Here is a 26,799-nt window from a genome sequence, read left to right on the forward strand (position 1 = left end):
GAGTTGAATTTTTAATAATAGGTTATTCTAAATATCAAAAGAAACACAAAAATGAAAGTGAAGTAAGATTGTATGTTATAAACTGTGAAGGAAGGAACAGGATTCTCTCTCTGCTCTATCTGAAAGAGTCCAGTGAAGTTTTGCACAGATGAGGCATCAATTGTTAGTTGATGAATAAAATAAAATGTCACATCTCTCAGTTTTACATTAAATTTATATGTTATCTATTTCTATTCATAAAGATACTATAATCAAACAAGTATTTATGTAAATTATTCAGTATCAATTTCATTTAAGAAAGGGAAAATATTTAGGAAAAAGAAGAGAAAACCTTGGAATCAAGGATAAAAATAATTTGAATTAGGAGAAATCTCAAGGGATGAATTAGTTTCTTCGAAATTACTCTAATTTGTTGCATTTTCTTGTCCTTCCTATCCTTTGTCCTAAGATAGAAGTAGCAGTAAACATACAGTAGCTAATCATTTAGTCCTTATGTGTTAGAACAGTAATGCTTAAACTTGGTCTTAGAGGTCATGATATGGTATTAATGAGTCATCTAGCAACTCATGTAAATGAAGACCGGGTTTCTAAGGAAAATTAAAATGTGGGGATCCACATTCACATATGTGAGTAGATGAGCCACAAAAGAAAAGACACTCTAGATAAGAGTATTTGAATGGCAGGCTATGGAATATATACATGGCACGGTGCATCTTACGGACACTTGCTGGACTGTGATCTCATGTGACAATGGTCATTAAGACACCAAGCATACATTGGGCAGCAGGAGAGAGAACTTCCTGATATTGCTCATCGAAGCATTCACCTCTGTGTTTAGGTGAAGAGGAAGAGGAGGAGGAAGATAAACTACCTCGAAGGGAGAGCTTGAGACCAAAGAGGAAACGGACTAGAGACGTTATCAATGAGGACGACCCAGAACCTGAACCAGAGGATGAAGAAACAAGGAAGGCCAGAGAGAAGGAGAGAAGGAGGAGGCTGAAGAGAGGAGCGTAAGTGAGCTCTGACCTATAACTGAAACTCTGACTCGCTCAAAAGGGCCTAACTCTGAGAAGACCACTCCCTTTAGGCACTCTGTGGCCTTAAAAATAACTTTTAAAAAGACAACAGGTTTAATTCAATGCTGCCATTTTACTCCACTTAGTTAAATGTATTTTAAAATTCAAATAGAATTAAAAAATGAAAATATGTATTAAGAATGGGCTAAGAGAAATTTCCTTATGAGAGATCTAAACCGTCATAGGTTATTAATAACGATATGCATTGTTATCAAAGTTAAGTGGAAAATTCCTAAAAAATGAGCCCAAATCACTTTACCTAGTAGAGCAGGGTTTGGCAAAATATGACTAATTCCAGCCCAAGAGCTAAGAGTGGTTCTTACAGTTTTAAAGGGTTGTTGATTAAAAAAAATAATAATAAAAACAAAAACCAACCAAACAAAACCAAAGACAAATATGGGATAGAGCTGTACATGGCTCTCAAAGCTTAAAATATTAACAATCTGTTCTTTTACAGAAAAAAAAAGTGTACTGGTCCATGTTACCGAGTACTGGGGTTGTCCTTTCCTTTTTAACACAACCCTACATTCATCATTTCCACCAGGCAAACATTTCACTGAGTGCTGACTTTGTATAAAATAATATATTAAGTACCGTGTAGGAAAAATCCAAGAAAATAATTCTCAAGTCTTGGCTTTCTGGAAATTTGCAGATGGCAGGCCAGTAAGAAAAGTGTGCATGTGATACACATCAAATAATAGAAAACCTAGACACCTGGGAAAGGCTTTACAAGAACAGCTACTCTATGGTTTCCAGATAGTAGGGTCATGGGAACCACCATGAGGTAAGGGAGCGTCCTCCAAAACACTCTTAGGACTTTGGATGGAAAGGAAGTTTCTAAGATGTCCTCCCTAAATGACACATTCTAATGTTCAGCAACTAGCTTTTCCTTTTCTTTTTCATAAATCATTGTAATTAAATACAATTGTATGGAAAATTTTGGCAGGTAGAGAAGCTTAGCATTGATAGACGATGGTTCCTTTTAAAATAAAGAAATAGCCCCACCCACTTCTTCATCATATTTTTGTTGATTTCAGTTTTTAAAACTGAAATCCCTCCACCTCTTCCTTTCTTTCCTCAACCCCAAGCTCCCTTCTTCCATCTTTGAATACCAAGACACCACCTTCTTTAAATTTTGCCTCTGGTATTTTTTTTCTAGTTTCTTTTTATGTCTTCTTATGCTTTTTTCTTTTAAAAAAACAAACGAAAATATCATCTCACACTTTTAAGTGCTAGGTCTTGTTGTTTTCACCGTTATGATGTAGTTATATTTCCTACTAGCAAAGCCTGTGCTTGCTGACAGTGCTATTTCATCAATAGACGTATGCGTGATCTAGGCTGTACTCCAGAATTTGCTTTTACTCTCCACTTGTGCCTCAGAGAAGTCCTTTTAAAAAAAGGTGAGCTGGGTGAAAATTTCTGTGCTCTCTTGGTCTGCTCAAGGCTCTCGTGTGAACTGCTCAACCCCTAGAGAAAGGACCATATGGATCAACTGGGTCTTGGCTCCTATTGCCTGAGGGAATGTCATCTCAGCGACAGTGTCTGTCCTTAGCTGGTAGCACTCTCATCCTCGTTCTGAGAAGCCCACAAGCACCCTGACACCCATCCTCCCCACTTCTCCACACAGCCAAACTTGGCTAAAGTGAACTTTGTCTCCAGAAGTTTTTCAAATTATATAATTATTGCTGAAATTTGGGCAACTAATCTAATAGTATCATAAATTATTTGTGATGATTGATAACTCATTTTCTGTTGTTCATTTTGAAGATAAGGTTTTTTTTTTTTAAAGGAAACGTATCAGCAAATATATTTTGGAAAAAGATTTGTAGGCAAATCAGGGCACACTTATTAGATTAACTGATTTAGGGTCTTTTTATACTTAAATGTTCAAGTGAGACACCTGAGGGAATTTCCCCTGCACTGACAAAACATTTGAAGCCAACTAAAACCAAGGTTGTAATGCTAACTATCTTTGGAGACAGTTAAAAAACTCTGCCTCGTTAAACATTTTGGAGGATTTCTAATAATATGACAGGCTTTTCCTGACCCAGTTTTAAGTGAATAAGAAATATGTTCATAGCAGTGAGAAATTCAGCACATTATGCCTTCCCCCCCCCCAACAACTGTTGTTTAAATAAATCAAACTTAAGATAGAAAGTCATTCTTGCACAGATTAGCCCTACATGTTCGAAGATGAAGCATATCTATGCGATATTCTTTTAACATGATTAGCACTTTCTTTGAGTGATTCCTGGAAAAGCGGTTCCCTTATATGCTGGTGAAAGTAATACTTTAATTACCTGCCTATTTGGAGAAAACTCAGGAAACAACTATACTTGGTAGTGCAACACAATTTGTCTGGAGCAATCAGCAATTAGCAACAAAGACTTTAAAAATACACCTGTCTGAGGTTATTTAAAGTAAGGATTTATTCTTATCTTTCCATACCATACTAATCTTGGAGGACACTGTTCTATTTTAGTGGACTTTGAGTCCTGGATTTATGATGATAACCCTGTCATCCAGAAAGATTCTGTACATAAAACATTTATTTAATTAATATTTATCCAGTTCCACTGCTGTGGAAGCAAATTTGCTAATTTCTTTGGAAGACATGGGTATGAATATGCAATTGACTGCATTCTCTAGAAGTTCATAGTAAGGGAGGGGCCACTTAGACAAATTATTGTGAAGTAAGACAGAACAAATGTGTCAGAGAAGGACAAAGTTATTTGGAGTCTTAGAGAAGACAAAACTATTTGTTATATGGGATAATATAGAGGGATAGTCACTGAAGGGTGTTACTGAAGAGATTTCAGATAATGTTTTAAGGAATCATAGAAATAGAATAGGTTAAATGCATAAAGTACTGGATTTAAGATAGCAGGAAAGCATATAATTAGTGTTAGGAAGATTTCCATTAAATGGTTTCTAAAAATTGGCATGTAAAATAAGCTGCAATTATATGGTAAATCCACATACTTAACAAATCATTTAAAAAAATTTTTTTGATGACTCTGGATTAAATGAGATACTGTTTTAGATATGATTCTTAACAAGAATTCATTAATATAAAGCTTTAAGATACCTACATGTAGATACAGTTGTCCCTTAAACAACATGGTTTTGAACTACATGGGTCCACATACACATGGATTTTTTTTTCCTTTTTTAAAAAAATTTAATTGCAGAGTAGTTAACATACAGTGTTATATTAGTTTCAGGTGTACAATATAGCAATTGACCAGTTCTATACATTACTCAGCACTCATCCTAAGTGTGCTCTTAATCCCCTTCACGTATTTCCCCCATCTCCCCACCCACCTGCCCTCTGGTGACCACCAGTTTGTTCTCTATAGTTAAGGGTCTGTTTTTGGTTTCTTTTTTTCTTTTTGGATTCATTAGTTTTGTTTCTTAAATCCACATAGGAATGGAGTCATACGGTATTTTTCTTTCTCTGACTGACTTATTTTACTTAGCATTATACTCTAGATCCATCCATGTTGTCGCAAATGGCAAGATTTCATTCTTCTTTTATTCCTCAGAAATATTCCAGTGAACTACATCTTCTTTGTCCATTTATCCACCCAGGGACACTTGTGCTACTTGCATAATTTGGCTACTGTAAATGATGCTGCAATAAACATGGTGCTGCATATATCTTTTAAATTGCTGCTTTCATATTCTTTGGGTAAATACCCAGTAGTGAATTACTGGATCATATGGTAGTTCTATTTTTAATTTTTTGAGGAATCTCCATACTGGTTTCCACACTGGCTGCGCCAGTTTGCATTCCCACCAACAGTGCACAAGTGTTCTTTTTTTCCACATCCCCACCAACACTTGTTTCTTGTGTCGTGGATTCTCCAACAGGTGTGAGGGGTTATTTCATTGTGGTTTTGGTTTGCATTTCCCTGATGATTAGTGATGCTGAGCATCTTTTCATGTGTCTGTTGGCCATCTGCATATCTTCTTTGGAGAAACGTCTTTTCATGTCTTTTGCCCGTTTTTTTAAATTGGATTATTTGTTTTTTTTGGTGTTGAGTTGAAAAAGTTCTTTATAAATTTTGAATACTAACCCTTTATCAGATTATGTCATTTGCAAATATCTTCTCCCGTTCCATAGATTGTCTTTTAGTTTCGTTGATTGTTTCCTTTGCTGTGCAGAAGCTTTTCATTTGGATGTAGTACCAATAGTTTATTTTTGCTTTTGTTTCCCCTGCCTCAGGAGACATATCTAGAAAATGTTGCTACAGCTGATGTCAGGGAAATTACTGCCTGTGCTCTCTTTTAGGATTGTTATGGTTTCAGGCCTCACATTTAGGTCCTTAATCCATTTTGAGCTTACTTTAGTGTATGGTATAATAAAGTCATCCAGTTTCATTCTTTTTCATGAAGCTGTCCAGTATGTCCAACATCATTTGTTGACGAGACTTTTCCCATTGCAGATTCTTGCCTTACATGGATTATTTTAAATAAATACAGTACAGTACTGTAAATGTATTTTCTCTTCCTCATGATTTTCTAACATTTTCTTTTCTCTAGCTTGCTGTATTGTAAGAATACAGTGTGTAATACATATAACCTACAAAATGTGTGTTAATTGACTCTTGATGTCATTGGTAAGACTTCAAGTCAGCAGTAGGCTATTAATAGTTAAGTTTTGGGAGAGTCTAAAGTTATATGTGAATTTTTAACTGCACATTGGTCAGCGTACCCAAGCTGCTTGTTATTCTACGGTCAACTGTACTGTGAGTTTTTTTGGAAGGATGGGCAAGTTAAAGACTTAAAATGCCAAGCAACTGAATTATCAGTCTCAAATCTTTTTGTTGGTGTTGTTTTCTAATTGAATCCATTTGTAATAGTTTCTTGACATATTTTCTTTTTCTTTTGATGATTTCCATAAATATTTCAATGAAACAGTTAACTATATAATCTAGATTTAGCCTATGTCTACCTGGAAACAATTTTTTGAGTAATCTTAATAAAACAATCTTTTTTTTCAACTGAAGTATAATTGACACACAACGTTACATTAGTTTCGGGTGTACAACATAGTGATTTGACAAGCAAAACAATCATTTTTACTAAAATATATGTTTTCCTCTTATGACAAACCAACACACACATTATTATTCTGATTGGCAAATTAAGCAAACAACAATTGTGACTATAGAGGTAGTAAAAATGTACTCAAGTATTTTATGTCATAGTTGTACAGCGCTGTCAGATTTTATATAATAAACATCAAGTAATTAAAATGGAAACAACCTAATGGTAATCAGAGTTCCATTTTAGAGTGTACTTCCATAGTGCACTTACTGTGAATCACTATTCTAAGCCCAGTATCTGAATTGATCAAAAAATCAAACTGCCAACAGGAAGTGTTATTTTAGAAAATTAATATGAGTTTTTAATGTCATGACATGATTAAAAATTGGGTTGGTGGGAAAGAAAGGAGGAGGCAAAGTCATTTTGTATGGTAGGCCATAAAACTATGGCTATGTCCTCTGTTCCTCAGCTAGAATTTTCAAAGGCAGCTCTGCTGAGTCCTACTGTCTGCATTCATGACGAGTGAAGGGAGCAACAAAGTATGTTTCTGACTAATGCTGAATCAGATTACATTTCCTTTGTCAGTTTAGTTAGTTAGAGTTTAGTTAGGAGAAAGAAACTTCAGCAGTTAATTGAACAAAAAGTATTTACTAAGAGAACTGTTGAGTAGGTATAAATAATTGTTAACTAGGTTACTGGAAAGGTGACAAGAGAACACTTAGGTATCATGGTGTCAGCAAGTATGGGAAGAAGTTACCACCCCAGAGTCTGGAGGAATAGTGGAAAGAAGTTGAAATTTAAATTTAGAAGCATGGAGGAGGGATACCAGGGGCTGGAACCACTGAAGAGGGGCTGATGCTAAAGTGGGTTGGTTTCTATGGGGGTGGCGAAGAAGCTGGTTCTGCTCGTGTTGGAAAAGTTGGCAAATTAGATTCATCTGCAGCTGTGGGAAGGCCCTTCAGTTACTGGGTTGAAGAGCATTACTAAGGAGGAACTGCCACCCCACAAAGCCAAAGGAAAGCCTAAGTCCCTTCTTAGTATCTTCTCCTGGTGGCCTACCATTGACCCAGCCGACAAAGCAAGAAGTGTCCCCTATAGAGTCCCAGCCCCAGCATCACAATATTAACTATAGAAAGGTGAATGTGAAGTTGAGTGACAATAACTTAATAAATAAAACAGTCTATCACTAAAACAATTGGTCTTTACAATAGGGCATGTCATTACATTCCTCGATTTAAAATCATGTTGCTTGTGTTTAGATTTTTTTGTTTTGTTAATTCCCGACCATGTAGTATTTTTACAGTCCTAGGAATATAGAAGAGAAAAGATACAGCTCATTTGCTCAGTGAGAAGCTAAATTCCTTTGAAGGTCTCTTCAAAGGATTTGCTTCCACCAAATGTACTTCAAGTTGAATTTTATCAACTGAAGTTTTGAATTTAATTAACAGATTAAGTTACCTTTGAGAAATAGATTTTTTATTTTTTCCTAGTTCAATTTTTCTCTTTCTCTTGAGACATGGCTAACAAATTTGTAAGGGCACTTCAAAGACATCTTCACCTCTAATGTACTATCCTTATCGAAAAGTAACGTTTTTCAATGAAATGTAGAATTGGTGGGGGAAAGTGTACAAGGGAACAAAGAAGAGAGGAAAATATGTTGAGAGATCTGTAACTGATCTTCCACGGATTTTTTTAGTCCCGAGAGTTTGAGGCTGGGGATGTAAAACAGTTTCAGGACTTCAGAATGTAAACGCTATTGTTTAAAGTTATAATAATTACAGAAATCCTCTATCAGTATTCACACAGATACAAGCTCTAATGCTTATAAATCTCAGCATCTACTGTGTACAGCCAAGCTGATCCACATTGACTGAGTATCTGATAGCATTCTGCTTTAGGTTAGGAAATCAAGCAAAACTTAACTTTTTTTCCTTTTAAAGGGATGAAGAAGAAGAAATTGATGAAGAGGAATTGGAAAGACTGAAAGCAGAGTTAGATGAGAAAAGACAAATGATTGCTACTGTCAAATGCAAGCCTTGGAAAATGGAGAAGAAAATTGAAGTTCTCAGGTATGATGCCACTTTTCGTAATTAGACACACTTTCGCTGATTACTGATCTCCTAGATCCTCTGAGTATTACCTACATTTTATACATAGAGCTATCTATAGTATATCATATGTATAAAATACTCATTATTATATATAATGTTCATGGTCATAGACACGTATACAACATTATATGTTGCATGTCATGTATGTGAACACTGCATATGTATGTACATATATACATATATATGTAACATCATTAGAGAGGCTGAACTAATGATTGTATTTTTTAAAAAATTATGAGCAAATTCATTGTTCAGAGTCTTATAATCTCTGGTCACTTTTAGTCATTTGTTCCTTGACCTGAGACTTTCTTTAGTTTAATACATTCATTCCTATCTCTCTGAAAGAGGTAATATATTTGACTTCTACACATTTGTGTCGCTTGCACATTCATGGTTCTCTGCAGGGTCCCAGCCTCAAACGATACAATCAAGTGACAGCTCTCTTTAAAGTACAGGGAGGATATTAAGCCAACAGAACAGTACACAGGATTCCAATTAAGGATTATGCTAATAGCTCTTCCATGGTGACACGTCAGTGACCCAATTTCAGTCTTCCGTTGAGTGTTGATGAGAGTACAAACACACTCGGAGGCACATGGATTTGCCAACTCCCTATATGAAAAGACAAATGATTCTTTCTGAGGGATGGGAGCAGATTCGCTTCTGATCACTTCTGAGGATCACACTCTATTTCCTTGCCAAGGTTGTTGGGGGAGGTGAGGCATGAATACAAGGGAACATGTCTGTGATAACAAGCATGCTTATATCTTTCAGTGGTGCTACCGATTGAGTTTGTCCACAGAACCATTTTCGTAAATAGTGGTAAATTTCCAAAGCTGTCTCTCCACCAGCCTATTGAACTAATCACGTTAAATATTATCATATAGTATTATTGTCTTTGGTGATGAAAAAAGAACTGAAGTAGCTATGAGGATATTTCACTTCTAATCTTAGCTTTGCAGAAGAGTATGTTATTTAAGGACATTTCTTAAGCTTCTGGGCCTCAGTTACCTCATATCCAAAATAAAACAAGATATTCTAGATCTATCCTGTGAAATGGGAACCTAGCCATCATTTATAATGGCATCGTTTTGTTTTGCGGAGTTAACCTTCCCAAGTTCCAAACAATGGTCTTCCCAGCAAACTTCTAGAACACCGCACTTGTAGGCTGGGAACTCCATGTGCATTGGACACACCAGCCATGAATAAGGGCAAAGACAAGCAGGGTGCCTGATTCCATGGGGCTAGTCATGTGTGTGCACGTGTGTGAGTATGTGTGCCTGTGTCTGTTAAAATAGTTTTCATTCAGTGAAGGGATAATGATGCTAAATGATAGGTTTAAAAATATCCTTACTTGGCAAAATACAAGTTTGGCAACCACCTTTTGTTGCTTCCAAAATATATTTTGAAATATTACTGGCCATAAAATCCCCCCAAACTGGAAACCACAGGTATCTAGAAAGGTGTCAACTTGGAAAGCAGTAATATTGTGAACTTTCAAATCATGGTGTGAATGAAATTGGGTAAGAATGCTATAGTATATTTCTACCTGCAGAAGGCATAGAAATACCCCCACTCTCCCTTCCCTGTATCTCCCATGTAGGGCAGTGGAACAGGAATGGGCTTCTGATTTCAGTTTGAATCTCAGACCTTCCACTTGATAGCTGTGCAAATTTGAATGAATTGTGTAGCTCTCTGCCATTTAGGTTCCTTATGAAATTATGCTAATTTACAGGGTTATTGGCATCATAAAGTGAGATAATTTGCATAAAACACTTAGCACGGTGCCAGAACATAGCACATTGCTGGGAAGCACAAGTTGTAACTATTATTTCCTCTCAGGACAGAGTCAATGATGCCTGGTCCCCTGCAGTGTGACAGGAGAGATGGAGAGAATATGAGCCAGGCAGGCCTGGGTGGAAGCAGACCCAGCCAGGGACAACCTCGGGAACCCTGGGGGATGTTGACACATTGGTAGCAGTCTAGATGGGCAACTGAGTCTGACATTCCAACAAAGAAGAGAGCATCTTGACAATTTGGCAGAATCTGGGACCAAACTACTGTCAGGTTTTCCAAATNTTGTTCTTCCAACAGAACTGTTGTTCTTCCAACAAAGAAGAGAGCATCTTGACAATTTGGCAGAATCTGGGACCAAACTACTGTCAGGTTTTCCAAATGTACCCAGGGTAATCCTGTGGCAGATTTCAGGACCTGAGGCCTTGAGCTGAGTCCAGGAATGAACCCATTTTGGGAAAGGGGCAGAAAGAGGGATTGGGATGGCAGTGAGGGAATACCGGGCCCTATTGCTCGAGCAGAGATTGAAAATGGGAAGTCTGCAGCTCCATCCAGGTCTTAGGTCTGAATGTTAGGTTTTTATTTGGCCCACATGTTTTTCGTTTCTCTTTATTTTATTATTTTTTCATTCATATATATAACGTAAAATTTACCATTTTAACCATTTGGGGCTATTTCTTTTATAGCATTTTTTCTTTGTTGTCAAACATTGAAAAGTAGGAGATTTCACATTAAAAAAATCCAGGGGCACCGGGGTGGCTCAGTTGGTTAAGCATCTGGCTCTTGATCTCAGTTCAGGTCTTGATCTCAGGGTCGTGAGTTCAAGCCCCAAATTGGGTTCCACACTGGGGATAGAGCTTACGTTAAAAAAGAAAATCCAGACGTCCAGCTTCTGCTGGATGAGTGGAGGATCTGGTCCTTCATTCCTATGGGGAAATGGCAGCTGGGACCCTACAAAAAGGGCATTCACTTTCCAGTGTGCACAGTTCTCAGACAGTCCACATCACCTGCTCATGCTACTTGGTTAAACCTTGAATGCGTTCCAGTCTGCTGCCTCCTACCCGTGCAGCTAGCGAGCAAGTTAGGCACGTTACCAAGACAGTGATTCAGAACGTCAGATTCAAAGCCAGCTTGTAGAATGGAAGCACAGATGCAGGCCCAGAGAAGAAGCAACTATGGCTTCTCACCTGTCAGTAATGTTCATTGTCTTGCGGCTATTCTCCATGGCCAGAAGTGGGTCCTGCTTTGTAGCTTTGCAATTCTCTGCACAGCTGGTGCTGGTGGTCACGGTCAGCCTGATTCCCTTGGTTTCCGCATCTGTGAAGAAGCTGTTGGCAGTGCAGTGCCCAGCCTGTCTCCCTTTGTGGGTTTCTGAATGAGCTTCTCCCTCATGGATTTCGATCACATTAATTAGAGCAAGCGGTCAATACTTTATGGTATGTAGATGTAAAGGTTTCTCTAGCCCAACATGGAAGTCAGGGAGCTTTTCTCCTACCCTTTATCTCTTTCAGGGATGTCTAACTCTGAGAGAACATTTCTGAGGATTATGTTATTTCCAGAATTTACCTCCAGTTATCAATCCTCGCTAAATATATGGAATTCAAGGCATGAGCCTCAATATAATTACAGCAGATGCTTTGATCACAGGTTTGGATTTGTGTCGGGGTTCCTAGGCTTTCCATCTGGCTCTGGCTCTGAAAAACTGGTGAAACTTCTAAAACAGATTTAACAAAGGGTCAGGCTTTCAAGATGCGTTTTAGAGTAAAGCATCAGGAATAGTAGCTTATTCTGAGGATGCTGTTTTTTTGGGGGGGGGGCTCGGGAGTTCCCACATTCTGAATGAGGATCTACCACTAGCAATGTGAGCACCCCCAGAGCTGAGGGCCAAACGGCAGTTAAAATAAGCAGTTAATACATAGGCACCAAGTCCTAAAAATGGGTTGTTGATCCCGAAGGACTCTCAAACATGGCTCAGGTATTGGAGCTCGGCATTTTCAAGGCAGCAGTATTGTCTTTTTTGGACTGAAGGGAAGCCACATCCTTTCCACTGTTGTTGTGGAGCTGTGCTTTTCGGTGTGTTTTCCTGTGTGTTAACACAGTTTCATACTTTCATGTGGCCTTAAACCTGTTGAATGATAATCTCCAGGTGGAAGGGCAGGTGTGTCTGGCTCAGACTACAATATGCATAATTTTTTCCTTGATATACAGTCAGGATTGAGGTCCACTGTCTTCCGATTCTGAGAAGCAGAAAACCTCATTAAGCAGAACGTCTTACTCCATAAACTGTTTATTGAATGGGTGAGAATATGTTGAGGAGGTGGGATAGGGGAAGGGAAATAGTGGTATATTTTTCAACTATTTGAAAGTCAATTTCTGTTGGTTGTTAGTAACTAACCAAAAAAAACATTCAACAGTGAGGATTTTAGACATAATCAGTTTTTAAGTTGTTAATGGGTTTAACTCAGAAGTTGGTTGACCAAATAGATCTTTCCTCCCTGTAATCAGTGGCTGCACTAACCTGGTGGCAACCACCACAGGTGATATAAAACACCTAGATGGAAAATAACTGGTCTATTTATTACTCATCCTGAAACCTCAAACCTGACTGTATCAGAATATTCTACACGGTAGATTTAAAGCCTGTCTGACTACACCTGACCAAGCAGCCATTTTATTTTGTTCCAGTAGGGTAGGTTGGGGATTGACAATCAAGAGATGTGGACTCAGGGCTAAGCTCTACCTCTAACCTCACCTCTCTGAGCCTCATGTATTTATTCATACAATGAAGGGATTGGATTGTGGCTAGGGGTTTTCAAACTGCTTTCCTCAGAGTTCTAGTGGTTTGGTGAAATCCCTTCAGGGCAAGGGAGGCAGAGGTTAAGAGTGGTGCTCTCCACACCACCAGCTTTGAGGAGAAACTTCACGGTTTCCTTCTTCCACACGATGTACTTATGTATAAAGCACCTGTTTGAAGGGAAAAAAATAAAGCTTCTGTGCCTGTTAACATAAGAAATAATTAAAAACCTTCACTTAACTGGATATTTAAAGAAGCTGATTTTGGGGAGGGAGCAGTTCTCACATTTCGTGAGTCTACAAAGTAGGGTATGGGAATACTGTAGTATACTTTCTCATGGAAATGGCTCTTGGGTAGAAGCCATTTGAAATGTATTTATTTTGATAACAATCATGTTTACTTAGCTATTATACTGACTGCTTTAATTTCTTAGCTTTGTGGCACCCGGACCCAATGTTTCTGGGAGCTGTCCATTGGCTGACTTGGCCTGGTGATTTATTAATGGAACATTCAGTAAAGCCAAGAAAGTAATCCTTAAGATTTCACTTACATTTAAACATGTGCTTTTAATGGTCAGCTAGTCATTAAGGTAATATTCTTCCTTACTCAATCTTCTTTCAGCCTCCAGTATTCTTTCTGTTTGTCTTGTTTTTTATTTTATTGTATTTTTTTGGTCGGGGGAATGAATATATTTCTAGGACAGTAAGAATAGACCGGAGTTGATTTCCTTTGCTGGAGCCATCTGGAAAAACTAGTCCCCTGGCTCCCATCCATTCCTCTCAAGTTTCCTTGGAGCTTGAGATTTTTATAGGTAAGAATCATGATTTCTCCTTTGTTTCACAAAGGCCTTTCCTTCGTCTGTCGTTATGAAAGAATGAGGACTTCCACACAAGACGACCTTTAATCATGTGTACACACCTACTAACACATGCTTCAACTATTTGGGATTCTTTTTAATCAATAACTCAAAAAAAGCCACAGCTTGCAGTTCTTGTACCTTTATAGGTACCTTATGTAAATTGATCTTCTTGTCCAAACAATGGAGACTATTGAAAATTAGTACATCTGAATTTTGTAGATCAAAATGTAATATTGATATCCAATTTTTCTTTTTTCTTTTTTAAAAATTAAATTAAATTTTTAAATTTTTATTTATTTAAATGTTTAGTTTTTAGAGAAAGCACATGTGTGAGTGGGGGTGGGGAGGGACAGAGGGAGAGAGGGGGAGGGATCGATGGAGAGGGAGAGAGAGAATCTTAAGCAGGTTCCATGCCCAGTGTGGAGCCTGATGCAGGGCTCGATCTCACTACCCTGAGATCATGATCTGATCTGAAACCAAGAGTCAGATGCTTAACCGACTGAGCCACCCAGGCACCCTGACATCCAGATTTTTCTATCATTTAATTAATGCCTAGTAGGTATTAAACATTATGCTGTGACTTTGGGCAATTTTCTTAACTTCTGCAACCTTGCTTTTTCTCACTTATAAATGGGGATAAAAGTAGCACTGCTTTGTAGAATTATTGAGAGGATTAAATCAGTTAAGATCTAAAGCAATTAGAATGATGTTAGCACATAGTAATCATTTTATACATGTTAGCTATTATTATTTTACTATGATAATTTCATTTATCACTCTCAACCATCCTTCAAGGTATGTATTGTTACTTTGGTTTTGCATATAAGGAAACCAACACTCTGAGAGGATAAGTAATTGTTTATGTTCAGACAACTATTGAGTGGTAGAACCATGATTTGACTTGTGTAGAAAATTACTTTGATGAGATGGAGATCTCAAAGTATGTAACAGGCCAGCTCTACCAGTGGTCATGGGACTGAAGGATTTATAGACCAAACTAACATGCTCAAATCACATGGTCTATTAAGTCAAGTTAAAGCATAGTGACAAATGAGAGCAAAGAGCTGGGATAAATGAGCATGCCAGGAAAGAATGGCAATAGACTGGCATAGTAGGCCACAGGATCACAGTTCTTGAATCCTGGATTTCACAATGTTCACATGACCTGTCTCTCTTATTCTACTAATGGTGTGGTTAAGAGGACTGAGATCCCAGAGCACCTGGGTAGCTCAGTTGGTTAAGTGTCCGACTTCTGATTTTGGCTCAGGTCATGATCTCAGGGTTGTGAGATTGAGCCCCGCATCAGGCTCCATGCTGCTCATGAAGTCTGCTTGATTTTCTCTCTCTCTCTCCCTCTGCCCGCCTTACCCCACTTCTTGAGCATGCATGCACACTCTTTCTCTCTCTTAAAGAAAAAAAAAGGACTGAGGTTTCAAAGGGCCCCATAGAATGAAGATGACAGGCCAAGGATAGGCATTTCCTCTATCAGAATGACCCAGAGCCAGTACACTTGACTATGGTAGTACCTTGTCAATTAGCCTATTGAAATGCTACAAGCTGTAGCTGCTTTTCTTGAACAGACCACACGGGAGAAGACCAGAAATATATTGGATGACACCAATGGATGGTCAATTCAGTGTGACAGATAATCAGTCCCAAAGTGATGGGATCATAAACTGGTCTTTCCATCCACTTCCGTAATATTCTTATTTGTTCATCGTATTTTCCATCTATCTTCTTTCTTTGGCAGGTATTATAGGTTACTAACTTACTTACTATCTGTACTGGAACACATCCTATTAATTATGCCGATATGTCACATGCTAGTTTATTAGCTGTACTTAACACATCTTATGTGCCAAACCAGCTACATAATTTGCAGGATCTGGTGCAAAATGAAAATGTAAGGCCCTTTGTTAAAAAATAGCTCAGAATTTTAATTATTAAGAATTTCAAGATACCAATGGCAGAGCATTAAAGTAGACACTGGGTGCACCTGAGCGTGGGGCTCTCTGTGACTACATAGTCACAGACACACCAAATTTACTCTGCCTAGGAGTTTCACCTGAATATTATGAGCCAAGAGCTTTCTTATTGTCTATGATTAATATTTCCGATGAGTTCCATCCATTACCATAGCATAATGGAACAGTCTCAAATAATTCAGCAAACTGAACATAGCAGAACTCAAGTCTGTATTGCTCCAAAGACAGTGTTCATGCCCTATAGCCGGGGTGTTCTTTAAAAATACTGCTTTGAACATGTCATTCCTATGTTCAAGGTCTTCATTCTCTCCCCAGTAATTAACAAAGTTTACAAGCTTTTGCTTAACAAATCAATGAGCTCTACAAATCTGAATTCACACTCTGAAGTCCAGCTTCTTTTCCAAATCATGAGTTACTGATGACGATGACCATGAGTTTTGGAGGTGGACGGTATGATCTTCAATTTTTTTTTTTTAAGTGTCTACTATGTACCAGATCCTGGGCCAGGAGATGCTACACACATTAACTTTTTTAATCCTCGTAAGTACCTTGAATACAGAAAGTTATCACCATTTTACAGATGAGAAAGCTGAGATTGACAGAGGTAAAGTAGTCTCAAATAGCTGGTAACCGTCAAGGTGAAGATCAAATCCAGATTTCTCCATCCCCACAACCTCATGTGTTCTCTGCTGTGCCATACCATTTCTCATCTGAACCATGTTTTCCAGGGAAAGGAGGCATTATTCTTTTAATTCAGGATTCCTGGTAATGTCTTATTCTAGTGTTTATTTTAACACCCTGCTAAATGTTTATCATTTTGTAATTTTCTCTAGACATTCTCACTTCCTTTGAGTATCTTCTCCACTTTCCTGCTATTCTTCTTCCTATGCTTCCAGTTCTACCTCCTTTGTGAATTATCATCTCTCCTCTGAGGTCCTTTCTCTGCCAACTACTATAAAAATAGAGCTCAATAAGACTTTCTCTATCATTTGTTTGACTCTGCTGGTACGCTGTATTATATTACATTTTAAGAGTTATATGTAAATCTCCTTCTCTTCAGAGTAGATTGTGAGCTCCTCACAATGTGAAAGGTGTCTCACAGCTCTGTGGTTCTGCAGAGCCTAACGTAGTGCTCTGTATATCAGAAAAATCCAATTACTGTCTCCTGTGTGGGTGGCAGTATTAATGGTGGTTTCTTTTGTTGTGGGACACTCATTGCCAAGGCAAGAGAATCATTAATATGATAGAGACTTTTAAGGGTCTGCATGAAATTGTGAATAAAAGGCAAGAATGTGCTGGTAAAAAGCTTTGATTTGTAGCATTTGCCGATTTCCATGGTGTAAACACTCCCACAATGATCAATTTCAAGGTATTAACAGTTTAAGAATCAGCTTACAAAATCCCTGAAAATTCAACAATTAGTGGCTGATCCCCCAGCACCTCGTAGGGGGATCTAAGAATGCCCTTGATTAACTAAGTTTATGTTAGGGGGACCTCAATCTGGAGCAATTGAGAGCAGAGGCTAAAGAAAGAACTGTTTGTCATGCTATAACGTATTTTCTTTATTCAGTCTGTAACAAACAATGAAATGCTTGAATTAGAGCTCCCTGTGAGAAAGACAGGCATTATTCTGTTAATTTCAGGATTCCTGGTAACCTCTTATTCTAGTGTTTATTTTAACACCCTGCTAAATGTCTTTCATTTTGTATTCTAGAATTTTCTCCCAAATCTGTGAGTATGCACAGAGTTTTAATCTTTCTCTCTTCACCTCCTATTCTGCTCTTCTCTTTCTCTCGTTGAAGTATAGTTAATATATGTTGCCAAATTAGTTTCAGGTGTACAGTATGATTCAACAGTTCTATACGTTGCTCAATGCTTATCACAATAAGCGAACTCTTAACCCCCTTTATCTATTTCACCCATCTCCCACCCACTGCCCCTTTGGCAACCACCAGTTTGTTCTCTATATTTAAGAGTCAAATTTTTTAAAAAGTCTGATTTTATCTCTCTTTTTTTCTTTTTTCTCTTTTTACAATTCATCTTAAAGAGGAAATTTTTTTAAATTTAAGAATAATCAAGTCTTGGTTGGGATCAGAAATCTCTTCTGACTTAGTATTCACATTTGAGTTTACCTGTCCCAATTGCCTCTCATTATTATCATTGCATAAGAAATAATCTTTCCTATTAAATAAGAACAGTGTTCCTGACAATTCTTTCTTTTTGGATTTAGCTTGTTAGTACTTGCTGTGCTATTGTGGGTGGTTAGAAAAATCACTACAGGTAATTTTAATAATGTTCTTCAAATAATATTTTGAAATTCTCCCTTTAAAGGATGCCGATAGGAATCACGTGAGAAAATTGGTTTTTTTCTTGAGACTTGAAACGTTTTCAGTTGCTAAGGAAGTCAGCTCTGAAACACTGGGGATACATATACTTTTGCCTACCAAAAGTTCTTCTTCATTTCTTTCATGATTTACTTAATCTTTCCTATCTACCATGTACCATTTACCAGAGTTACCTGGAGATATCCTATTCTTCACCTTGGTTTTGCAAACTTTTCAGGTGGCCCACTGGGCTCCAGCTCCTATCTCTTTTAGAGAGTTGTAAAGGCATTTATGGCTCTTGTGCTGACCTCAAAATCCCAAACACCCATTTTATTAAATCAGCCTGAGATTCTGCCCAGATGCTTGATGGAAGGGTAATTAATGGTCGTTGGAAAATGGGTCTAAAATATGCTAATATTGAGGGTTGCCCACAGACTCTTGACAATCAAACTTACTCATCACCTTTCACAAATATCTGCTTCTCCAGAATTTAAATAATCTCAAAGTTCAAATAAACAGGGATTTTTTTACAGTATACTGTAACATAAAAATAATTATACTAAACAGTAAATATTAGACAAAAGAAAGTTCTAGAGCTTCCTTCTAGAGAGATAAAATTTGGTTACTATCATCTTCTTAACTTCAGACACACTGAATCAGTTTTCCCATGCTGCCAGAGTATACTACCCTCCAACCACTTTTGATAAATAGCAATTTACCTAACTTGCATTCTTTAGAATGTCAGCTACTGTTGATAGCTAATTTTCACAACTTGTTATTAGACTACCCATAGATGTATTATCTTTGAAAGGTGATTAAGAAGAGAAATTCACTAATTACCACTTACAATTATCTAGAAATGCTTTTAAATATATTTGACATAATACATTAACAGTAAAAAGAAAGCAAATGTATACATGATAAGCACAGAATACAGTTAATTTGAGAAATGTGTCTTTTTTGTTTAGGGGAAGTGTCATCCAGAGCTTGGGTAAGGTATGAATTCTGAAAGTAACCCTTTACTTTATTGGGTTTATAATAAGAGAATAACGAAGGCATCTCTTTAAAAAGATTTTTATTTATTCATTAGAGAGAGAGAGAACATGAGCAGGGGAGGGGCATGGGGAAAGGGAGAAGCAGGCTCCCTGTTGATCAGGGAGCCCAACCATGTGGGGTTTGATTCCAGGGCCCCGAGATCATGACCTGAGCCAAAGGCAGACGCTTAACCAACTGAGCCACCCAGGTGCCCCATGAAGGCGTTTTTGAGGATGTTTTTATGTATATGACCAAGGAATGGCAAGTGGAATATTACTTTGGGGGATTTAAATAAGCTTGTTGCTGTAGAATAAAAGTGGTTAAGTCTAATTAAAATGCATCTACTACAGTAAATGTTTGGAGAACATTATATTAGAATATCATGACAAATTAGGTGGGAGGAAGATAGGGGAATAATTTTATACATTCAATATAATGCATCTAAAATTTCTTTCTACAATCCTGAAAATTAGAAATTTTAAGTACTCTACATCACTTCTTTCCAATAGTTGTCACTTAGGCGTTGACTGTATACATGCATGAATTTACATATATATGCTTATGTGTATATATATGTCCATGTTATTTCACATATACATACCCATATGTACTGGGATATCTACATAAAGACACAACTGTCTGGATGAATTAATGTTTCATTTTATGCATATCTTATTATAGTGTTTCTTGACCAATGCTTGGTCACAAGCATTAGGAAAGCTTAGAAGGGAGGCTATGCAAGAAAACAGTGAAATAGTACAACTTCAAGTCAACTGGGTAGAAAGCCTAGTTCACATAGGAGCATAGAATGCTCTGTGGGTGACCTCACCTAAGCTGTGTTGCCAAGTGCTCAGAACAGACCTCCAGATCTGAGCTTGCCATGTGGCAAGCAGTCAAGTTCACTAGGTAGTCTTGATTATTTGCAGAGCTTGCTGAACTGCCATCATTTGAAATTTCTTACCCACTCATGGATCAAAAGGCAGAACACACTGTTCCAACAGAAAACTAAAGCTCTTTTTTAGTTCTCCTAAATATCACAACACAGCATTTTGAAAACATATTCCATAGTACTTAGAAATGTTTAGCATAGGGTAGAAACATGAACACATGGGTATTGTGCAGAATCATTTTACACAGTCTTCCAAAGCAGGATGGCCTCTCTCACTCTGAGGCAACGCCTTGTAAATCCATCTGTTTACAGTATTCAGAATTTGTTGCATGTGTTTGAGTCAAATGAACATGAACCAAGCAAAATCAGCGTGGTCTGTCTGCCAAGTCCTGTCAATGGCCTTGTGAAGAGCTGAATGTAAGTCTATCTAAGAACATGAGCTTGTATATGTGCTCCATGGTGGAAATTACCTCCTTTGTCAGAAAAATTCCTACAAACAGATGCCTAGAATGCTTTTCTCTGCCTACTTGAATTCTATCGGTGCTTCGATGCCCAGTTTAACTCTTCTCTCATCTATATCTTCAACAAGCTTTCAGGCCTCCAGTGTCCTCTCCCTTTTCACTTTAAGGCTATTGAACACTGTTATATAACAATTTTATGGGCCTATATCTCATTTTTCTTAATGGTGTTTAAACTTCAGAAAGGAATCCGTGTTTATTTTATTTCTTTCAAAGCACTTAACACATTGCTAAGAGTAAACACACTCAATAAATGCTTAGAAAAAATGGCTAAGTGTACCACGTCCTCCCTATTTTTATGTGTCCTTGTGCCAATCACATGAGGTAGATAATGATGTTATTCAGGGGAAAGAGGGAACACTGAGCTCGAATCCCAGCCAAGCTGGGACACTTTTTCTTTGGGTAAGCTTGGATCCTGATTTCATGAATCTAATCCTCAGTTTCTCATCTCTGAGATGGGGATAATAGTAGTTGCCACCTTGCTGGATTTTGTAGTAATTAAATGAGATGATGGGCATGAATAGTGCCCAGTATTTGGCAGGCATTCAGTATTTGTTAGCTGATGCCGCCATTACTGCTGTCAATTACATTTCATAGGTGAGAATGCTTAGTTAGAATCCATAAGTCTCATAATTCTCCCAGGAGCACACAGCTAGTGTGTGACAGAGCCAAGATTCAAACCCATGTCTCAGTGATAAGACACAGATCATAGAATTGAATGGAATGTAGTATTCAAGAAAGAGAGATCCCTTTTTGCCTCTTAGCACAGAGACGCCCCAGCTGACCTGAGCTCTCTGTAGCAGCACAGCCTGGCTGAAGCCAGACTCAGGCTAGAATTCACCCCTTCATCCTCTCAGGCTGAGGCATTACTGGGTCTTCTGAAGCCAGACATCGGGGCCCAAGAACGTCAGGTCTCAAATGTGGGTCTGAACCTCGCCTTCTCATTTAGTGGCAAGAACAGTTCCCATACTTCCCACAGCTCATCATCTGACGGGAAATGGGCTGGCTTTCTGAGCGGTTTTGCCTGGAAATATCTTGTCCTTTCTCAACTTTGTAATTTGGAGACTCGGGCATAAAAATTGAAGTCAGCACTATTAGTACTATTGCTATTAATAATAGTTCCTATTTATAGTGCTCTTATTGCTTGCCATGGACATGTTACATGTGTTATGACTAAACGTATTGCATGCTTTATTTCCCATAAAACACAGGACAACCTCATGACAGAGCTATTAGTATCTCATTTCATAGATGATGGAACTTATCATCCAACCATTGCCACCACTGCCACCAGCATCTCCTTTAGGAAAAAAAGAGGGGTTTTGAATCATCACTTCCAGTATTAGGATGATTTTAAATAACGCTACCCGTCTAGTTATGGAGTTCTATTATCTGGGCGACCTATAGTCCTTATTTCCAATCTCTGTGCACGAATGAGTGTAGTTTCCAACCTCTACAACTTCCTTTCAATTACTTGGTACTATTTTAGGAAAAGTCAGAGTTCTGACTTTGAGTCACTTTATTTTTTTTTAAAGATCTTTTATTTGTTTATTTGACAGAGATAGACAGCCAGTGAGAGAGGGAACACAAGCATGGGGAGTGGGAGAGGAAGAAGCAGGCTCCCAGTGGAGGAGCCCGATGTGGGGCTCCATCCCGGAACGCCGGGATCACGCCCCGAGCCAGGGGCAGACGCCTAACGACTGCGCTACCCAGGCACCTCCTGACTTTGAGTCAATTTAAATTGGTCCTTTTTTTTTTTTAACAACTAAGAAAAGACTTACTGTTTACTAAGAAAAGACTTCTCATTCTTCTGATCTCTTTTACTGGGGACTGTTCCTGAGTACCAGTTTTGATTACAGTTGACTTAAAGACCAGTTTTGAAACGTCTTTCCTTTCTCGAGCAATACATTGGTTGCCTAATCATACTGTCCAACTGAAAACAAGAGGAAAGAAGAGTCATCTTAACCTAACCCACAGAAGGAACATGTTTCCTGGGATGAGAATGTGTCAAAGACAGCATAGCATATCCTGACTCCCCTGTGTAATCAGACCTGTATCGTGTGTTGTGGGTAAATTATCTATTTTGTAAGTTAGGCCAAAGTGTGCTCCTTCAACTAACTGTGAAAGCTTTCTCGAAAGCCCATGAAACCTTATTATTCTAATTACCAACACAAGGGGCGGATAAATGAATTATGAGGCCAGGTATTATTGCCATTAAATAGATCTCACTCAATTATTTATCCACGGGTCTGGGGTTACAGTGCAGGGAGCCGTGCATACTGTACCAGGGCTGGTTTGAGCTCTAAGACCTGGAGACTGGATTACAGTCTTGGCAGGCAACTTCTGTTGAATCCAATTCAAGGGAATGACACACATTTTTCAGTCAGACATTTGGATGGTTTGAAGCCAATGGATAGTTAAAGTTTATCCACAAAATCTTATTCATTTTATGTGTGCAAAAAAAAAAATCCCTTTAAATTATCTGGATATGTACAAATGGGTAGGAAGATGAATTACCTATAGGAAAAACACAGACGTTTTCTTGCTTTTTGAGTTTTCAAAGGCTCTGCTCTTTATTTTCTTGGATTCTGATATCTGTAATGGGCATGCTAATGTGATAAATATCAGTTCTCATCTCCATACTGCAGAGTTTCTTTTTGTATCTTGTTTCTAATAGCACAATGGAAGATTTTGTCCTCTGGTTAAGAAATCTGTTATTGGAGAGGATGGGATTGGGAGGTACTAGATTTTTTTTTCTTTACTTTTTCCCTGAAATCTTGCAACTCATCGAAAAGGTTAGCCTGGAAAATAGTGTTAAGAGATGTTCTCTCACTGAGTCACCAGTTTCTTCCCATCCGATGTCCCTTCTAGGCCAGCAAGCTGCTAGAGTGCTTCCTTATATCCTGAGAGCATCCTATTAGGAGGTCAAGAATCTCCTAAATTGCTAACAAATTATTCTCTACTCACCCCATAACCCCGGCTTTGTTTTCACTTCACCCCCTAGACTTCTGATGAGTTGAATCCTATACTTATTTTGGCAAGGGTGGGCAATGGGGAGCAGAAGGAGCCAGAATGACTCTTCAGGGATCCTCCTGCTATGAAACTTGGGGGAGGTCTTTTGGAGAATGGAGGAGGTGGGTAAGGCATTAGGGAAGAGAAGAAATTTCTACCTGAGACTGCATGGAGTTGAGTGAAGTCCAGGTTTTTATCCGAAAATCAATGTCAGAATATAATATGTTGAGAGTGGTGTGGGGTAGTGTTTGGGAGAGAATTATGAAATTATGCCTAGCATCAGGAAAAACTTGTCAATTGAAGAAACAAATGATAAAGCCTCGTGTAGCTTGCTCCAAGGAAAACTATACTTATAATAACTGACAAAAACCTTTTGAATGTCGTGTAAATAGGTTTCTATATTATTAGATGAATTTGTGATTAATTTTGTGGTGATTTTAATTTGGTTAGAACCCTGACTTCCCGCTCTCTCTGTCTTAAATCTTGCTAGTTTAATGATCCTATAACATAATCATCAGTTCACAAAATTAAAAATCTTGTCAGAAATATGAAGTAGAATAGCTATTTCTTTACACTTATGGCTGTTCAGAGCAGTCATGTTTTCTAATTGGCCGCTCATCTGGAAAGCTATGTAACTCTCAAAAACCAAACTGAGCGTCTTTTAAATTACTTGTTAAGTGCTTAGGGTAGCAAATATGTCCATAAAGTAGGCACTTTACTTTTGAAAAACATTTTGACTTTACTACTAGGACAAGTGTTTGATTCTCTATTTATACGTGTTTATTACAATAGAGTGATGTGATGATTCCTACGTATACTTGGTTGTACGAATTTCAACATTCTTGATGCCAAATAATTGAACTGTGGCCAGTTCTGCTGTAACACCATGTATGGGTTCCTAAAACCCACCACACTGTGCAAAATAGGGCAATGAAAACCACAGGCTTATAGGAAAGCTGTGGCTAGGTGAATAATACTCAGAAATACCATCAGCAACACATTGACAAAGACGGGTATAAAATGGCAGCAACGTTTTACACAAAATTTGTGTTATGCTTACATTGTTCTGTAATGCGTCAATCATGTTAGAGCAGATTTTCAGTTCTGAAACAACTGTTAACAAGAGAATCCACTGTGTAATAATCCCTCTAACACATTCACTCTCATGATCTTACCTTCTTCTTGCTACCACTGGGCAAGCAGGGAATCCGTTGCCCACACCCTGGTTTGTTTGGTGGGGAATCCTGACCTGTTAAAGGCCACGAAGTGACCGAAGGAAACTGTGCAGATTGTGCTAATGTGTGTGTGAGTTCTGGGCATGCATGCTTTCGTCTGAGAAACAAGACCCTCCTGAGCACGTGTACAGAGAGGGTCAAAAGCACCGGCAAGGTCACAGAGACAAATCACAGAGGTTGGGTTAGAACCTAAGTTAGAGTCAAGTTTAGTTTAGTTCCACATTTTGTAAATGTCTGTGAGGTGCCATGCTCGTTCTTACCGTATCATCTCTAGAACATAATGTTAATGTTTAAATAGGGCATGTTTTCTTGATTGCATGGATGGGGAAACCCAGTCATGAGAACTCAGTTTATACTTTTTGATGTGGCTTCATTAAACATTTTAGAGTGTGTAGAATGTTTTAGGAACCATTTTCAAATTAATCTTCATAGCTCAGAGGTCATGTCATATGTCAGGGCATTTGACGACATGACCAGTCTAGTAACCCTTCCCATTTCCAGGGGTCTGCTCTAGTAAGTTTGTTTTTTTACTTTCCTTCCTTCCTTCCTTCCTTCCTTCCTTCCTTCCTTCCTTCCTTCCTTTATTTCTCTCTCTCTTTTTTTAAAGATTTTATTTATTTATTTGAGAGAGTGAGAGAGAGAGAGCATGAAAGGGGGAGGGTCAGAAGGAGAAGCAGATTCCCCTCTGAGCAGGGAGCCAGATGCTAGACTTGATCCTGGGACTCTGGGATCATGACCTGAGCCAAGGGCAGACACAACCGACTGAGCCACCCAAGGGCCCCCTGCCCTATTAAGCTTCTGGAGAAGACTCATGTAGAAGGGTGCAATCCCAAAGTTTAGGAAGGACTTTGCTTTGGAGCATTAATTAATGTGGAAAATACAATTGTTGGATACTCCCCTGTCTGTATGTATCTCAAATTATGCTGCTCAGCTCCACTTCCAGAAGGTTTAAGTTTATTAAGCACCTCCTCTGCTCAAGGTAGTGGTCAGTGCTGTGGGGGATACAAAATGACAAGATACTGTCCCTGCCATCAAGGAGCTCATTTGGGCGGTTTGTTGGATGACTGAAGAGAATCTACTCCATTGCACTTGTGTTTTTATGGCAGAATATGGGTGAGTGCACAGGTGCAGGTGAGGAAGGAGACATCACTGTGGAGTTACTGGCTAAGTCAGCAGGTGCATGTTGAGTTTTGATCACTGAGTATTATAAAATCATGAGTTCAGCACTGTCACTAAGGAACACCTTACCAAAAAAAAAAAAATCCTTCACTGACTTCATTTTTTCAAAATTTACTTTGTGTGTTAATAAGCTTATTTATAGTCACATGTTGAAGGGTCTTATTCTATAAAATCACACATTCCAGGGACCATCCAACTGACAATGGTCCAGATTTGGGTTCTTTGGGCAATGCCCTCTACAGCCCCTAAAAGGTCAAGACAAGCCTGGGCCACCTCTGTTTTTAAAATTCTTTTCGCATGTCAAACACACAACAGTAGCAAAATTGGCCAAAGTCACGAAACTGCAGTATATTTAACATTAACCATTTTGGTGAGTTGATGCTTTTCTACATACATACAAAGACACTAATGTGACTACTGTAAATGTGTAACTATTTGGGAATAATGTTAAAGTTTATATATGAGGCCCTTTTGAAATGTGAAGCTAAAAGTATTCCTTTCCTTTCCCTTCTTCCCTCAACCCCATTTGCTGCACGTAATATGATTCCCAGTCATAATTGGTTTTATGAGATTAAATACAAGGTCAGTAAAGTGTGTTCTATGTCAGTTTGTCCTAAACTCTTTGACTTATTCTTTTTTAAGTAATCCTTAAAAAGAAGAAAAGAGAATATTTTAAAATAAACATTCTGACTGCCAGAATCTGAAGTCAGCTTTGGATTCAATTTTATAGATGGTAGAAATGAAAAGAACTAGCATTCTCTGTTTTGACACTTAGCATAAATTCCTTGCTTTTGGATTAACAATAATAAGTGAGAATAAAATATCTTATTCTTCCTGACCAGAATTAAAAAGCTTTAACATCGGGGCGCCTGGGTGGCTCAGTCATTAAGCATCTGCCTTCAGCTCAGGTCATGATCCCAGGGTCCTGGGATGGAG

The 26,799-nt window shown here is 38.3% G+C and overlaps 1 protein-coding gene across 1 annotated transcript in view; it reads left to right on the top strand.

Moving 5' to 3' along the window:
• Positions 1-26,799, top strand: part of TMC1 (transmembrane channel like 1) — a 355,988-nt gene that overhangs the window by 271,960 nt on the left and 57,229 nt on the right. Inside the window, exons 12-13 of the mRNA XM_034647338.1 lie at positions 839-1,010; positions 8,069-8,197. Of these exons, the coding sequence (XP_034503229.1) occupies positions 839-1,010; positions 8,069-8,197 (301 nt within the window). The remainder of the gene's footprint in view (positions 1-838; positions 1,011-8,068; positions 8,198-26,799) is intronic.

This window comes from Ailuropoda melanoleuca, chromosome 17, assembly GCF_002007445.2.
Source record: "Ailuropoda melanoleuca isolate Jingjing chromosome 17, ASM200744v2, whole genome shotgun sequence".
Classification (NCBI taxonomy): domain Eukaryota; kingdom Metazoa; phylum Chordata; class Mammalia; order Carnivora; family Ursidae; genus Ailuropoda; species Ailuropoda melanoleuca.